General features: G+C 35.8%; 1 protein-coding gene across 3 annotated transcripts in view; it reads left to right on the plus strand.

Annotated features, from left to right (window-relative positions):
• LOC150100347 (equilibrative nucleobase transporter 1-like) overlaps positions 1-16814 on the plus strand; it is a 101821-nt gene that overhangs the window by 42573 nt on the left and 42434 nt on the right. For 2 of the 3 annotated variants that reach the window (XM_090403044.1, XM_090403046.1), the window contains one exon: positions 15956-16199. In XM_090403044.1, the coding sequence (XP_090259170.1) occupies positions 15956-16199 (244 nt within the window). The remainder of the gene's footprint in view (positions 1-15955; positions 16200-16814) is intronic. The other variant, XM_090403045.1, reaches the window with a different exon arrangement.

The following is a 16814-nucleotide window of genomic DNA, read 5'->3' on the forward strand; positions in this document are numbered from 1 at the left end:
AAGTGATTGTCCCACTTTATAAAGCATTAATAAGACCTCATTTGGACTACTGTGCACAGATCTGGTCACCTTGATTTCTTGGTGATGTGGAAATGGTGGAGTGGATTCAGAGGCGGGTTACGAAAATTGTTGCAGGCCCGTGGGATGTCTCCTACGAGGATAGATTGAAGGTCTGTGGGCTTCAAAAACTAGTTGATAGACGTATGAGAGGAGATATGATAGAGGCATATAAATTATTAAAAGGGTTTTATAGGATTGATACTGATAACCTTTTTAAGGCCAGTGCAGGAAGGGAGAGAACGAGGGGGTTATCCCTGGAGATTGTGTAAGAGTGTGCTTAACAAGGGTGTTAGGACTAGATTTTTTTTGCTTGGAGGGGTGTAAATGGGTGGAATGCGTTGCCAGAAGTGATTGTGAATGAGTTTAAGGGGAAGTATGGCAGGTATTGTGTGAATAATGATTAGTATGTCAATGTTTGGTCTCCCGCGATGAGTCTTTTGATTCCATGGAGGCATATATATATATATATATATATATATACTGTATATATATATATATATATATATATATATATATATATATATATATATATATATATATATATATATATATATATATAAATTAGTTTTTTTACCTTGGGTAATGTATATTAGGGTTAATAAGTAATTTTATAAACTTAGTTATTTTACTCCTAATCCCAAGTAAGCAAACAATTAAGTTTGCGCCTGAAACATAGTTCAAGTCTAAAGGTGGTGCAACACCAGGGCAACTCATTGTAAAGGTAGATAAAGCTCTGATCACTATTCTTAGTATTTTCCATAATATAAAGCACATCTCACTAAGAGATGTATACTGCAATACATTATGGGTGGGGCCACTACCCAGACCGGTTTCAACCTTTTTTGAGGTCTCCTCAGTGAGTAGCTAGACCCTAAATACCAAGGTTTTAGTACTATACAGAGCCTTATCAACTTTACCTATACAAGTTTACCTATACCCATAATGTATTGCAGTATACATCTCTTAGTGAGATGTGCTTTGCATTATGGAAAATACTAAGAATAGAGATCAGAGCTTTATCCACCTTTACAATGAGTTGCCCTGGTGTTGCACCACCTTTAGACTTGAACTACGTTTCAGGCGCAAACTTAACTGTTTACTTACTTGGGATTAGGAGTAAAATAACCAAGTTTATAAAATTACTTGGTAACCCTAATATATATATATATATATATATATATATATATATATATATATATATATATATATATATATATATTTATTTATTTATTTATTTATTTATTTTATTTTATTTTAATTTCTCAGTTTTATCTTTATTCTGTTAGCTGGATTATAGTTTGCAATTTATATATATATATATATATATATATACATATATACATAAAGTTTTTTAAATAATAATAATAACAATAACTGTTTACAACGTATATTATTATAATATTCATAATGATGATTATTACAGCTGTTTCTTTGCAATTTTACACTCTATATATACAATATCAATGGATATAATCACTCTATATTGCATACTTTTGTTACAGTTATAACATACATTACATACATTTGATTACATATGATACATTTGTTTACATATGATACTTACATTACATACATTTGTTTACATATAATACATACATTGCATACATTGGTTTACATGTGATACGTACATTACATACATTTGATTACATATAATACATACATTACATACATTGGTTTACATGTGATACGTACATTACATACATTTGATTACATATAATACATACATTACATACATTGGTTTACATATAATACATACATTACATACATTGGTTTACATGTGATACGTACTTCACATGCAATTGGTTACATATGATACATCTTGGATGAGAACTAATTTCTCAGCTTTCATCCTCGAAGCTTATATGTAAGCTTATCTGAGGATGACACCAGTTGGTTATTATTTATTGTTTTTTTGCTGTGTTGGGAAGCTACGAAATCTATGATTGAGAAAATCGCGTGCGCGCGCACGCACATTGGCACACCAAGGGAGGGGGACAAGGGGAACTTCTCCCCCCTCAAAAAAAAAGACTAGAAAATTTTCCAAAAATCTTTTCCTAATGAAATTTATTATTATTATTATTTTTTTATTTATGTTGTGTTGTGTCTTCTGTTTCTATACTACTGTACTTATGAATCAGCGGTCGCATAAGGTGGGAATACACTCTGGCTCTCGGGAATCACGGACGTTGTGAACGCAAAGCAAACGAAGTAATGCTCGGGCGATACTTTGTTTGCCCGAGCCGGGCCAGAGATCACGGGTATCATGTATCGGCGATCACTGCAGATGCTTAGTCATAGGTCGTATGCAATGCGTAGTGTGTATTCTCAAATCGTCTACTCATCTCCCCCCCCCCCAAGATTAAATTATGAGTACTCGGCCCCCTCTAAGATTAAATCCGGAGTGCGCCACTGACACACACACACACACACACACACACACACACACACACACACACACACAATGACTTGGAATGTATTGATGCGTCGCTGAACTGGAAGCCTGAACGAATATTTTGTGTTTCATTAAGTTTGTATGGTATTTTAGGTGCGTGTTTCTTGTTCATATATGTCCTTAGAGCTCTTTTAGTTTGTAAGGTTTCTGTGTTCAAAAGGTAATTTCTTTATCATGTCTGGGATGTAGAAGTTTCGCGTGGCCTTTCCGTAGTGATTATTGTATTTATATGTGATATAATTAGTTGTCTGAGGTCTTGTTATACGGTATGTATTTCTGACTGTCCTGTAGTTGGCATCGAAATAATGTTTCAGTAAAGCTGCGTAGTGACATAAATGTTTTGCTGTCAATATTTTGTGTTCTGACATTGCAATGTATATAAGGTCATTATTTTCTCTTTGTTCCCAAAAAAAATCAGTTTTATCATTTTGTACTGTAGCGACATTAATCTATTTAATTTGTAGGGTACACAAAAAAAAATCATACGTTGTTATAGCGTATCTTAGTATATTTTGGCATAGTGCTTTGTATATTAGTGTTTTTAAGCGTATGGGAACTATGTCTTTTAACCTGGAGAGTTTGCCACTTATTGTTGGGAGTTTGTTGTGTAGATGGTTTATGTGGCTATTCCAGTTCATATCAGCATCGAAGTAAATTCCAAGGTATCGTATTGTTTCAACCTGAATGATTGTAGTGGTTTTGCTGTTCGGTGTGTTTTTTATGTTGGAAAGTGGATGTTGGATGGTTATATATTTGTTATCAACTGGTCGAGTCAGTGGATTTCTGAATATCATTAATTTTGTCTTTTCTAAGTTTAGGTGTATGGAGGTTTTCGTGAGCCAGTCTATGATCAGATTTATGTCATGTTGCATATTTGTTTGGGCTATGCTTGCGTTATTATGGATGGATATTATTGCTGTATCGTCTGCGTATTGGAATATCTTACTTTTGAGTGGTAGCTGATTAATATCGTGCGTGTAAATGTTGAATAGAGTTGGGGAGGGTACAGCTCCCTGTGGTACTCCACAGGTTACTGGTAGCTTTCTGCTTCGGTTTGACTCGATACGTGTGATATGCTTTCTATTTTGAAGGTAGTTTGTAAACCACCTGTGAAGAGGCCCGTCTATTCCAACATGCCTCAGCTTTTCTAACAAGGTTTGATGTGAGAGTGTATCGAATGCTTTAGTTAGATCAATAAAGACTACCATGGCAATTTTGTTTTTGTCTAAGGCGGTATTAATTACGTCTCTAAAGTCTTCCAAGAGAGATGTTGTTCCCTTATTTTTCTGAAAACTATATTGTGTTTTGGGGATAATATGAAAGGTCTCTGCGTATGCTGTGAGTTTCTTCAGTATGATTTGCTCCATAATTTGATTGATAATTGGTAATGTTGCTGTGGGTCTGTAATTGCTGATTAAATTTTTTTTCATGTTTCCATATGGGTGTGATTATGGCGGTCTTTAGCATACTTGGTATCTGTCCTGTTTTAAATATTTTATTTATTAGTTTTAGTAGGATTGGACTTAAACTAGTTGCATGTTGTTTTCTATCTTTAGGTCTTATACCATCAATTCCTGGGCCTTTGTTTGGTTTGATTTGATGTATTGCAGATAGAAGTTCTACTTCTTTTATGGTTGGGAACCATAATGTCTGTTTTGATTGTGGTCCAAGTGGGGGGTCTCGTTTTGTGATTGGGGGAATATTTCTGTGCAGTTCTTGGATGGAGTCTACAAAGTATTGGTTAAAGTCATTTGCTAGTTGTTGGATAGGTTTTGCGTCTTTCATGAAGCTGTGTTTTATGGTTTTGGAGACGGTGGTGTTGGGAACACAATCTAGCATCTCATTGATCAGATGCCAGGTTTGTTTCATGTTGTTTTGTGCAGAGGTTAGTTTGTCTATGTAGTAGCTTCTTTTTGCATTTCTGATTTGTGTTGTAAGGCGATTCCTTGTTATCTTATACTCAGTTTTTAAAGCTGTATTGTTTGGATATCGCTTTAATTTTTTCCATAAAGCGTCCTTTCTGTGTATTTCTAGGATTAAGTTTTGCGTTATCCAAGGGTTTTGTGTTGTTTTTGAACGAATTCTGACTTTCTTTGTAGCTTTCTTATATATTTCCTCCAGTGTGAGTTTAATGTTTTGTATAAGATATCTGCTGAATCTGGTGCCAGGTGTTCCCAGTCTGTTTTTCTTATTTCGTGGTTGACTATTTCTTCGTCTATTATTGTTTTCTGTCGCTTTTCTTCTGTAGGACATTGCATAGATATTGTCTTGGTGTGCAGGTTTAGAGCGGTGAAGTAATGGTCTGCTACTTGGCACTTTATAACTGATGCAGTGTAACTGTTTGGTGGTGCTCGGATGTTTATATGATCTAGACAGGAGGCAGTGGTAGTATTTCCGAATATTTCTTCTCTAGTACATGATGTTATTGTTGGTATTAGATTATACATGGATAGCGTGTCTAGGTATTGTACAGTGTTGTTCTGGTTTTCGTTTGCAATATTTATGTTTATGTTGCCAATTATCATTAGGTATTCGGTTGAGCATATTTCTTGGCGTAAAAGCCAGCAATTGAGTTCATGCAAGAATTTTATCATGTTTAGATTTGGTGGCCTGTAAATAGCATTTAGTATTATGGGATGCTGTCTATTGGTGGTATTAGTGATTTCGAGGCAAGGGAGCATGCTCAAACTGATAGGCCGTTTCTTTTGCTATTAATTTTTGTTTGATAAATATTAATATTCCATCCCCTCTTTTTGTTTCGCGGCATGATCTATGTTGTTGGAAGCCTGGAATTTGGAAAGCAGTCGCTTCGTCATTAGTTATGGATACTTCTGTTAGAATCAATATATCAATAATATCAGTGTAATTCCTCAGATAAGCCTATAACAATAACCTATGTTTTCGGATGCTTCTGATGTTAATATGCAAGATTGAGAGACCTCTCGCTTGTACTGTGTGCTGTTTCCATGCATCACGAGATTCGAAAGTACAATTACTGATGTATTCTGGTGTAATTTCATCTATCTGATGGTTCACATTCATTTTTGTTGTGTTGAGATCTTCTTATTGAACTAAGTTGGAGTCTTTTGTTTCACTCTAGCAACCTATCTATATCTTCCGAGCTTTTTATTTGTATAGACTTTGAAGTCTGTGACTCTCAAGAGTATTTTGCCGTCTTTGATCCATAAAAATTGATACTTTTTTTCTGTTTTTACTTTTCTTGCTTGGTTCAAAAGATTCTGATTGAAAGGTGTTAAATACTCAGATAGAAAGATTGGCGTATTGTCTTGCGATGCATTTAAATCCTTGATTAGTGGTTTTTTCAGTCTGCTGGCTTTTATGAGATTTTCTCTTGTATCCTTGCTTGTTAGACGGATTATTACTGGTGCGGGTCGTGGCAAGCCTCGTTTTTTTGTTCTTCCTGGGAATCCGATTTATGGTCTGAATATCATTATGCTGTAGGGGGGATGTCAATTGCATGGCCTAACTTTAAAACTACGTCTCTGAGAATTTCTGTGGATTCAGTTTTTGGAAGACCGTTTATGACAAGATCTTCTTTATGTTGTTGTTGGTTTAAAACTTCGTATTGTAGTTTCAGGGAATTAAATTCTTGACGGAGTTCCGACGTGTCTTATCAATTTGTGCTGCCTGTCAGTTAGTGCGTTAATGCTAGTTTTAATTTCTTTTACCGTTTGTAAGACTTCTTCGACTTTTGAATTATTAAATTTAACAAACTTCATATTCGCTAATATTTTTTGTTATTTGTTTATCAAATAGTTCTTGGACAAGATCTACCAAGCTGGCTTTTATATTTTCTAAACCTTTTTCTAGTAATAAATTTACGGAACTCAAATTATAAGGCTCGTTTTTATCGGTATTTTTTGTCTGTCCAGTTCATCGTCCTATTCTGCTTCCGGCGTAATCAGTTGCGTCGTGGGTAGCGGCGTTTCTTTGTTCTCTCTGCAGTATAGGCATTTCCATCCTCTCGCTTGGTATTGGATTTGCGTTGCCAGGTTGTTTCTGAAAGTCCGGAACATGTAAAGTGAAGATTCCTAAGGCATTTCCTTCAGGTTATATGACTTCCATCGGACGATAATTCCTTCAGGCACTTGTTGCAATTCATGGCTCACCTTTCTTCCCTTGGACAACTGTAAAGATGGCGATCCTTTGTTCTATGCTCGTTAGTGACCACGGTGAATTCTGCTCAATTTTCAGCACATTCAAAATTTGGGTTTCACTTGGCCGATTTCGATGAATTATATATCACTGTCTTCAGCGTGACAAGAATAGTTACTTTGTGACACTTTTAAATTAACAACAGTTTAAAACAGTTTTAAATTAACAAAAAATAATAATAATATTTGATAAGTTGAAAAGTAGTCTATAATATGATATGTGATATGTATATTTCATTTGCTCAGGAATGTGTCATTTACCACTGTTACATTCCCTTTTTTTGACGATATTAGTGGCTACTTCTCTTCTTCTTGTTACCTGTACTCCGTTATATTAACTTAGGTGTCCTAAAAATAAACGTAATTTGAGAGGAAAAAAACACGAACCATAATTCTGTATAAAGAGTATTTCATATAATTAGAAGAACATTTTAGAGAAAGAGGCTATTCTTAGATGGAAGCTTTAAATTAATTGTTACAGAATTTATATGATTACTGTTGAGACTGATTGAACTGGAATAGCTGGAATTCCGCCGAAGCAGATGTATTATGGCTGTTAAATGCGTGTGCTTTCGGCCAGTTTACCTGTCTTTCAGGTACGAAATACTTTTTTAATACTCTCTCTCTCTCTCTCTCTCTCTCTCTCTCTCTCCCTACCTCCCTCCCTCCTTCCCTCTCTCTCTCTCTCTCTCTCTCCCTACCTCCCTCCCTCCTTCCCTCTCTCTCTCTCTCTCTCTCACTTATGAAAGTTCTTTGCGTCTCTGATGGGTTTGGCGTTTTCTGATCAGAGAGAAAAATTTGCGAAGATTGTGCTATGGATGACAGACAGATAAAAAAGCATCAACTTTAGTGGAGAGGAGGAGAATAAAAGTAGAATGAAGAATAATGGAAACGTACTGGCATGGGGGAAGCGTTATTATTTCAGTATAAGCACACTTATTCTCTTTCACGTAGTAGCGTTATCTTCTGACTGGTAAAAAATTGAGAGAGAGAGAGAGAGAGAGAGAGAGGTGAGTATTTGAATGCGCTCATACGCGAGTTCGAAAATAATAATAATAATAATAATAATAATAATAATATGTTGTGGTAGTTATTACGATTGATTTATTTTAAAGAGGGAATGAAACTGCATCCGGGAAATTTCTTAGATGCGGTTTCATTTCCTCTTCATGAATCAATTCTAATAACTACTTGGAGCCTCCGTAGCTTAGTGTTGGTTTCCACAAAGCCATTTGGTTGGAACGGTCTGGTTTCGAATTCTGTCTATGACACGAGGAACCTTTATCCGGGCTTTTCAAAGGTGAGTTATCCGATCTCACACGGAGGTGGAGGGTTTCCTCCAGGAAATTGGGTTTTTCGTCCTTCAAAACAGGCAAATTGGCCCTATCAACAAACATATATACAGACACAGGATACTACTGGACAAGGAAGGCAACGGGTAAACCACCTTGTTCTATAATAATCCTCTAGTATGGTAGCAATCCTACCCCATCAACCCAATGGTTGTTTGGAAACACACACAATAAATACTTATAATAATTTGAATTAAAATGAAGGGAAAGGATTGCGTGATGGTTAGTTTGAGAAACATTGTACCGCTGCTTTAAATCTTTGCCAAGCAAAGCTTATATTCATTTGTTGAATCTTAATATTCGCTATAGATGTTAATAGCACTTCTGATACGTTATTGTAATGTTATTCACATACTACCCTCTATAGGACCAGAGGTCTGCTGGCCAACTCTCATCCACAGCCCATCGGTGGGTCAAAGATTTGGTAGTAAACTTATAATACTAAAAACGTTCCTATTCTAAATGAAAAGGGTTGTGTTCAGGTATGCGTTCTGAAATCATTAGGTTTGCTATTCCCACAGTATATACTCAGAGTACTAACGAAAAAAAAAAAAAAAACTATTTCGTATTACTATTTAAAAACAAAACAAAAAAAAAAAGGAAAGGAAACTAGAATTTAATAGAACCTTTATATATAGTATCAATCTTATATATATATATATATATTTTTTTTTTAATAACATTTAAAATATAATTTTGAGCAGTTTATCTGGACTGGCCGAATCAGTTTCGAATGTCGCTAACGTTATAAAGACACCCAGACTTTTAAAGGATAGTACAATAATGTACATCTGAAAAACGTACTTGCTATTTTTAAATTGTGATTGCTCCTAAAAATGAAATATCTTATTTAGGCTTTATTATTTCTGATGTATAACAGATGAAAATCAATAGAGTAACAATCCAGGTTATTGATTTTGAACGGGAATAATAAATATCTAGTTACTCACCAAAATTATTTATAATGCATAAAGTTTACTATAAATATAACCATTTCGTTAGCTTCAGTATATGCCCTGAATCTTTCATTTCTCCCCCTCTTTTACATCCACTGAACACAGACACGTTAGAAATTGTCTAAATAATCTGGCGTGTGTACTTTTAGTCCGGAGCATACGCTGCTTTTGTCCATGAAGCGTGATTCTTAATGAGATGGTAGCGGTATAATGGGGGAAACAAGGATCTTTCTCCGTAAATAGGATTGGAAGAACTAAGCAAGAAGAATGTTAAGGGGGTGGGGGGGGGGGCAAAGAAATTATTTTCAACTGGCTTTATAAATAAGTTGTCTGCATTTTCATGATCCTACTTTCTATAACATTTAGAAAAAATATTTATAACTGCAGTTATTACTATTAATTAATATATATTTATTTAATTATAAACATTTTATAATTAAATGCTGATTTTGATGGAATAGTTTGAAACAATATATCCTGGTAAACATAACTAGAGCTTTCTGTGGAAAATTTCACGAGATGCTACCTTTAATTTCAAATTATTTGCTAGGTATGTGATATTGCAGTTTGTTTTCGACTGCTAATATACCAAAGCACACTGCAGACCGAGGTCGTTCGATCATTCAGTTTGTGAAGCGAATAAAAATGATTGCTCGTATTGTTTATGTAATATAAATTATTAATTTATATTACATTAATTATATTACATAAATTATTTATGTAATATAATATAAATTATTACATAAACATTATATGTTTATGTAATATGGTAATTATTACCATATGGGTTGAGTTAATTTTTCAGCAACTAAAAATCATGTACCTTCTCTATGACTTTCCAGAATGAGCCAGTCAAGAAAACTCCGAATTAGATCCGGCAACAAAAACATTCCTTTCAATTGCTGTTCAAGAATTCGTGCCTCACTATTTTATTTTATCATTTTGTATGTAGCTACCAACCCACAAAAGGTTTTTTGTAAACTTGTACATTCGTACCGTGGGTGGGCTAAACATATTTTGCTACTTTTTTTAATTAATTAAATTTAGCATGGTCCGGAACCTTATTCTAGAGACCGAACTTTTGCAAGTCACTTCAGGCTTCCAATAAGCGGAATGGTGGTCTCACACCGAGCGATCACTATTCCTTTCAAGATCCATTTTCGGTTGGCTATTTGAGTTATATTTATTTATTTATTGAAAGAATAGTGGCAATGTTTGGCCAATGATCGGGATGAATGAGAACCATTGCCCTACAGTAAATCGGACCATAATTATTTCTAATAGCACTTCGGACTGCCATTAGCAACTGATGGATCGTCTGTGCATAGTTAGACAATATAATTGTCTTGTTTTAAGCTTTTCACGAACCATTGAGGTACTTTAGCTGTAGACTTCACAACCGCGGCCGTCTCGAGGATAAGGTGGTTTGCCCTATGCCTCCCGGTGTATCTTATGTCTGTAGATGCGTGTGTTCACGGGACCGGTTTGCCTGTTCTGGGGGACAAAAAACCCGAGTTTCCGGGAGAAAAACCCCTACCTCCGTATGAAATCGGCTAACTCACCTTTAGTCGAAAGAGACTAGATAAGGGTTCCTCATTTCACTGACTGGAATCGAACTCAGGTCTTTCCGACCAAAGGGCTTTGTCTATACTAACTGAGTTACGGAGGTTCAAGCAACTATAATTAGTTAGTAATAAATAAAATAAAATAAAATAAATAATAATAATAATAATCCAAAATAAAATGTTATTTTTCGTACTTAAATAATTACCAGGAAAAAAAACTGAATAGCAGTAAAACAAAATAAAAACAGAATTTTTTAAAATTATTTTAAAAAATACCGTCATCTTTATTAATTTGAACATTCTGATTGCGTAAGAAAAAGAAATATATTCAGTTATCCCTTGCTTTTCGCTGTTTGAATTATTCAATTATTAAGTCCCACCACCTGCGCTTATGGTATCATCGTCAGTAAGGCACTGGCACACACACTGGTCTAGTCGAATTTTATCGTCAGTTACAAATAGTTGTGAGATTATTACTGTGACGTTCGCGTGTTATCTTTTACGCGCGCTTCTTTTTTTTTTTTTACTCTTATCTGCTAAAAATAGGACCTAAACGTTACAATTTTTGTGAAACCAAGAGGAGAAAAAAGTTCTCATATTGGCAGAGAAAGAGAAAGTGGAACTTTTAGATAAGATTAAAGATCTGAATTTTTTCGCAGCCGTATGGAAGATATGCGGCATTAATGAGGCTACAGTGCGCTACAATTATAAAAAGAAGGAAATCGCAGTTGTTTTGTGGACAGTGCACCAAAGAATGCGAAGATTATTTCTCGTATATGCGAAAAAGCATTAACTGAAATGGAAAGAGCGCTGAGTGCGTGTAGATGGAAAACAATGCAAAAAAGGATTGCCAATCAATTCGACAATTTTAAGAGAAACAACGGAATCTCTTTATAACTATTATCACGAGGATGGTGAAGAAGGATCATCTGAAAGTTCCACAAAACTTGCCATAAAGGATTTAAAAGATTTTATTTAAGAAATTTAAAGGTGATTAGCGATGCAGCTTCTGCTGATCAAGAAGTAGCAGCGGTTTTCCCTGAAGAAGTTCGCAAATTAATTGAGGAGAAGGGATAGGTGTCGAAACAAGTCTTTGATGTAGATGAGCTGGGGCTTTACTGGAAGAGAGTGCCTAACAGCTTCTACGTTACCCAAGAGGATAAACGGATGTCAGGATTTAAAGCAAGTAAAGATAGGGTAACACTCTTATTTTGTGCAAATGCAGCAAGCGATATGATTAAACCCGCTATGCTTGACCATTCCCGAAACCCGAGAGTTTTAAAGGGAAAAAAATGACCTGTCTACTGGCAAAGTAACCAAAAATTGTGGATAACACGAGAATTGTGCCTGGATTGGTTTAAGCATTACTTTGTACCTGAAGAACTGAAACATCTAAATAAAATTATTGAAGTTTTTTCTGCCACCTAACACGACTTCTTTCACTCAACCGTTAAATCAAGGTATAATTCGGATGTTCAAAACTCATTACACAAAATTCTATTTTCATCATATTTTCAAGGCAATGAAAGACAATTGAAGTATTGGAGTTATGCGGAGCTGGAAAAAAATTCGATACTACAGAATGCATTCTCACAAACATTATTAAAGAAGCACTGAACGAAGTAAAACAGGGCTCGGTCGATGCATGATGGAAAAAGTTATGGCCGGAGTCTTTGAATAATTCCACGAAAATCCCTTTTGCTGACCAAGAAAAACGAAAAATTGTTAACATGCTACATTGTGGTGAATGGAAGGGATTGTCTGACAAAATTGTTCTACCCGCAAAGGTAGAACAACTCTTACAATAGCCTAATTATGAGTTGGCACAAGAGAATCTTCTTGAGTTTATAAAGAAGAAAATAAAAAGGAAGAGGAAACGATATGTGAACTGATGGACGCTAGTGTATTTTGCGGATCTATATAAAGACTAGAAATTTGAACACAAAATCCATGAATTAGATCCTTCAATGGAAAAGGAGTACGAAAATGGCTCGAGAATTGGAACAGGTATTTGCGCCGTACACTATGCTGTACATCGAAATGAAAAAAAGAAGCTCTCTATGACATTTGTTTTTTTCGTAAAAAAAAAAAATTACCATTTTTCCTTTCGTCGTCATGTAGCTTCTTCAATGAGAGGGTGCAGCACCATGTCCTTCCAGTTCTCTCTGTTGGTGGCTTTCCTTTTTTGTTTCTGCATAGCCATGTGATCCTGTCCATGAACTTATATCTTCAAGCTATGTCCTTCATTTTTTGCCCCTCTTGTTCCTTTTCCCATAATTTTTCCTTCTATCCTATGTAGTATCCTTGCAAAAGTATTGTTACCATTGTTGTTATAAGTGATTTTCTCCAGATCTTTTAGTGAAGCCTGTCTTCTTCGTATATTTGGTGGGGCTAGGTTGGAAAGCACTGGTGGGGTAGATTTCAAGGTCCCGGTAATCGTGTACATGGTTATATTCAGTTGGGAGTCAATAATGTTTGTATGAGCACTTCTTTCTCAGACTGGTGTACAGTAAATGCAGCTGAGTACTGTGCGAGGTCGTTCTCGTGTGAAAGACCCTCCTCCCCTGCAGCCGCCAGCCCGGCTTCATCCTTCCTACTATGAACAACTATCAACAGAATCAGGATGAACCGGGACATATGTGACTACCTCCTACATACGAGTAAACGGAATATGGGAAATAGCTCTTACTGTGGCTGCCGCATATCGTACAGACTATCAAACATATCATCAGTGACTGTCCCCTTCGCCGTTTCCACTGTGAGCTGCAGAAGATACATGAAGTGTCAAAGGAGGCTCTAGAGTGGCTTTCAACATTGGACATCGAACTATAGCTGAAAACTCTGCCATAAAAATACCTACCTACCTACCACTATGTGTGTGTGTGTGTGTGTGTGTGTGAGAGAGAGAGAGATTTTGCACTTTTATTTTTTTAATTTATTTTTTACATAATCCGGAAGCCTTGCTCTAGAGGTGAAACATGGAACTTTTTCAAGTTCCATGTTTCTCAAGTTCAAGTTCCAAGTACGCTAACTACTCGGCCAACCAGGCCGGCTAAATTGTCAATCAATATGTACATTTTCGGCTAGTAAAATCAAATTATAAGAAGGAATAAATTGGACTTCATTTGGTGTATTAATACAATTAAATGAAAATGACTAGTTTCGTCCCATATACAGGGTGGCTATAATTAAATTTCTCCTATTCAGAGTTTTATGTAGCTCGATCTACAAAAAAAAGTTCGAAAAGTCGTTGATAGGGGGATTATGGCGCTCTTATAGCCCAGGTAGCTGAAAATTTGCATAAAGTGAAGCTGAACTAAAGTTTTTCTGGCATCATAAGAACTATAAAGTAAAGAGAAAACTTCACAAACGTATTCGCATTGATAGTCGTGTTCAATATGCGCCTCACTTTACCTTATCGCGCGTTTACTTATAAAGTTATTTTACCCTGACGAATCCAATGCATCAGCCGCTCCTCGTAAGTTTAGAACCCGCCAGAACGTGAGTAAACGTCATGTCAGCTAATGCAGTTAGATTATTACACTTATTACATTTTATCCATACAAGATCAGTCGCGTACAGCAGAGCTTCACAATGATTGTGATCATATTAGCGATTATTAGCGACTGACGTTTACTCGGACGTTTCTGGTCAGATTGAAGTCGACGATGTTTGTCCATGGAAAATTCTGTGTGGAGATGAGGCGCATTTTTATCTGAACGGACTGTAAAGATAAAAATGTGCCTTTAGAGCCATTCTTTTTTGAGGATGTCACTCCGAGAGGACCAGTAACTTGTTTCATTACCGCACGGAAATATCGCAATAGGCTGGACACTTTCATCATTCTGCAACTTCAGCAACGATGATGGCTGGATGAGACCATTTTTATGCAGGATGGAGAACCTCCCCAAATTGCACGACTGGTGCAGCAGCTTCTACGACATCACTCCACAGAAGAAAGATGATTAGTCGCTTTTTTGTAGTTGCGTGGCCAGCTCGCTCCCCTGACATTACTCCATGCGACTTTCGGTTGTGGGATTACCTGAAGGCCAATGTCTATCGTGGCGATCTCTCGAACTTGGCAGTCGTAAAGGACAATGTATCACGGACTGTGACGAACATTCCTTGAGACATTACGTTCTGCTGGTGAGAATGTTGTGCACAGGATGCAATTTCTGGTCTACGAGAACGGTTATTGAACCAGGTCCTCTTTTGTATGAGTGAACTCAATGTACTCGAGTTGCGCAAGAGGTTTATGACAACACTTATCCCTCAGTAACTGTAATACCGTACTTAATGTGTTAAATTAAATTGATATTAAATATTTTATTGCTGTGTTAACATGAGCGCAACACATAAAGGTAATCTTTAATTTCAGTTTAGTCTTTTGTTATTCATTTGTCCATTTAAATGCTTTTTAACATTGTACAGCCATATTTCCTTATGGGCGACTTTTCGAACTAATATTTTTTTTCGCGGAATTCTCCTTCCTTTGTCTTGATGAGTCTCCCTAGCAAATTTGGTGACATCCTGGTTGTTAGATCGAGCTACATAAGGCTCTGAAGTTTAATTATGGCCACCCTGTGCTTTGGCTTATTTTGGGTTAGGATTGGGATGAACCAAAAATTAGTTGTTGTCTATGTAAGGTAATTCAATGTTATGATGTGTGTAGGAGAAATGAAAAGCTAGTCCAGAACTGTCTTCTCTGTTGTTATTGAGTTTTAGAAATCAGACAAAAAAAAAAGCATATTGGAGACGTCAATAAGAACAGAGAAGACAGCTTCAGATTAGCTTTTCATTTCTCCCACACATATCATAATAGTGAATGGAATAAGAGCCCCATGCCTTACATAGAGGACAACTTCACTGCTCGCAACATAAAAAAAATCTACTAAGATCATCAATAGAAACCAAGCAATGATCCTATGTGATATTTGGAAAGCACTTATTAGATTTTTTTGCACGTCAGACTAATTTTTCATCTAACTATCGTGCACACTTCACTGAACAATAACTGACCCGTGCAAGCTTCCACACTCCACGTGTTTTCTATTTTTAACTTATTGTAACGGTTCCTACATGTTTCATTATTTTAGTAATGCTATGGTTCATGTTACCCCTTTATTGTAATTTTTTGTTCATTCTAGTCCTAACTCAGAAGAAGCCACAAGTATATGAGGCGAAAATGGTCGGTTTAATTTAAATGTATTAATAGGGCCAAATAAATCCAATGTATTCGTTCTTACATTATCTTTTACTATTATTTATTATCAACCTAGTGAAAATACTCTTGTTATAATGCTATGCAAAGCCACTAATGATTATGATTAGCCTTGTTACAAACATTTTCAATTTTAAATCTTATACGATTCTAGCATTATATTTATATTTACAGTACACAAAATCTTATGGAATTGAAAGAACAACATCGTTTTATGTCTGGGCTGGTATATCTAGCCTGATGCTTATACCTACTTTCTTCCTGCTGCCAAGGGACGCTATTACTGAGGAAGAAGTCCCGTCTAAGGACGAAGACAACAACATTAGACACGAGTGTGATCAGCGGTGTGTAAAGATTAGCGAAAGTTCAGGAGATCAGCTTACAGCGACTTCAGCAACGCCACTTTTGGGTAACGCTAGTATGTATATCCTCACATAATTTAACACTACTATTGTTGTTATTGCTGCTACTGCTATTGTTGTTGCGGCATTTCTTCCATGCAAATAACAAACAACTTGGACCGACAAAAGGTGCTATACCAGCTAAATGTTTACCTTTAAATTAAGATCGAATAGATTAGAACTCCTGTTTTGGCTCAATTTGTATTTTTTATTTTTATGTGATTCCCAGCCATGAAAGATTGTAAACCTATAGCACATTAGTAACGTAGATGGGCTATGGGCTTTTTTAGTATTATTTTTAAGTTGTTTTTTTTCACAAAATCCGAAAATCCTGCTTCACAGACTAAACACGGAACTTTTTCTAAGTCACTTCGGACCTCCAATAAAGGGTGGTCTCATACCAGGTGATAGAATTCATCTAAAAGCACTCGTCAACATTCACGCCCATGGAAGATATTGAACCTGTAGCATTTGGCTGGAGAGCTTTTTTTTTTTATTATTATTATTATTTCGTCAACTAGACCGGTAATTAAGAAACTTCTGATTAAGAAAGGTGTAGATTTTTATCATCATTAAACATCTGTAAAGAAAATAAAAATGAACATCAGAAAGTATTGCAAAATACTTAATTA

The sequence above is a fragment of the Typopeltis vanoorti genome, chromosome 13, assembly GCF_054136105.1.
Source record: "Typopeltis vanoorti isolate ZY-2024b chromosome 13, IOZ_Tvanoo_1.0, whole genome shotgun sequence".
NCBI classification, from domain to species: domain Eukaryota; kingdom Metazoa; phylum Arthropoda; class Arachnida; order Uropygi; family Thelyphonidae; genus Typopeltis; species Typopeltis vanoorti.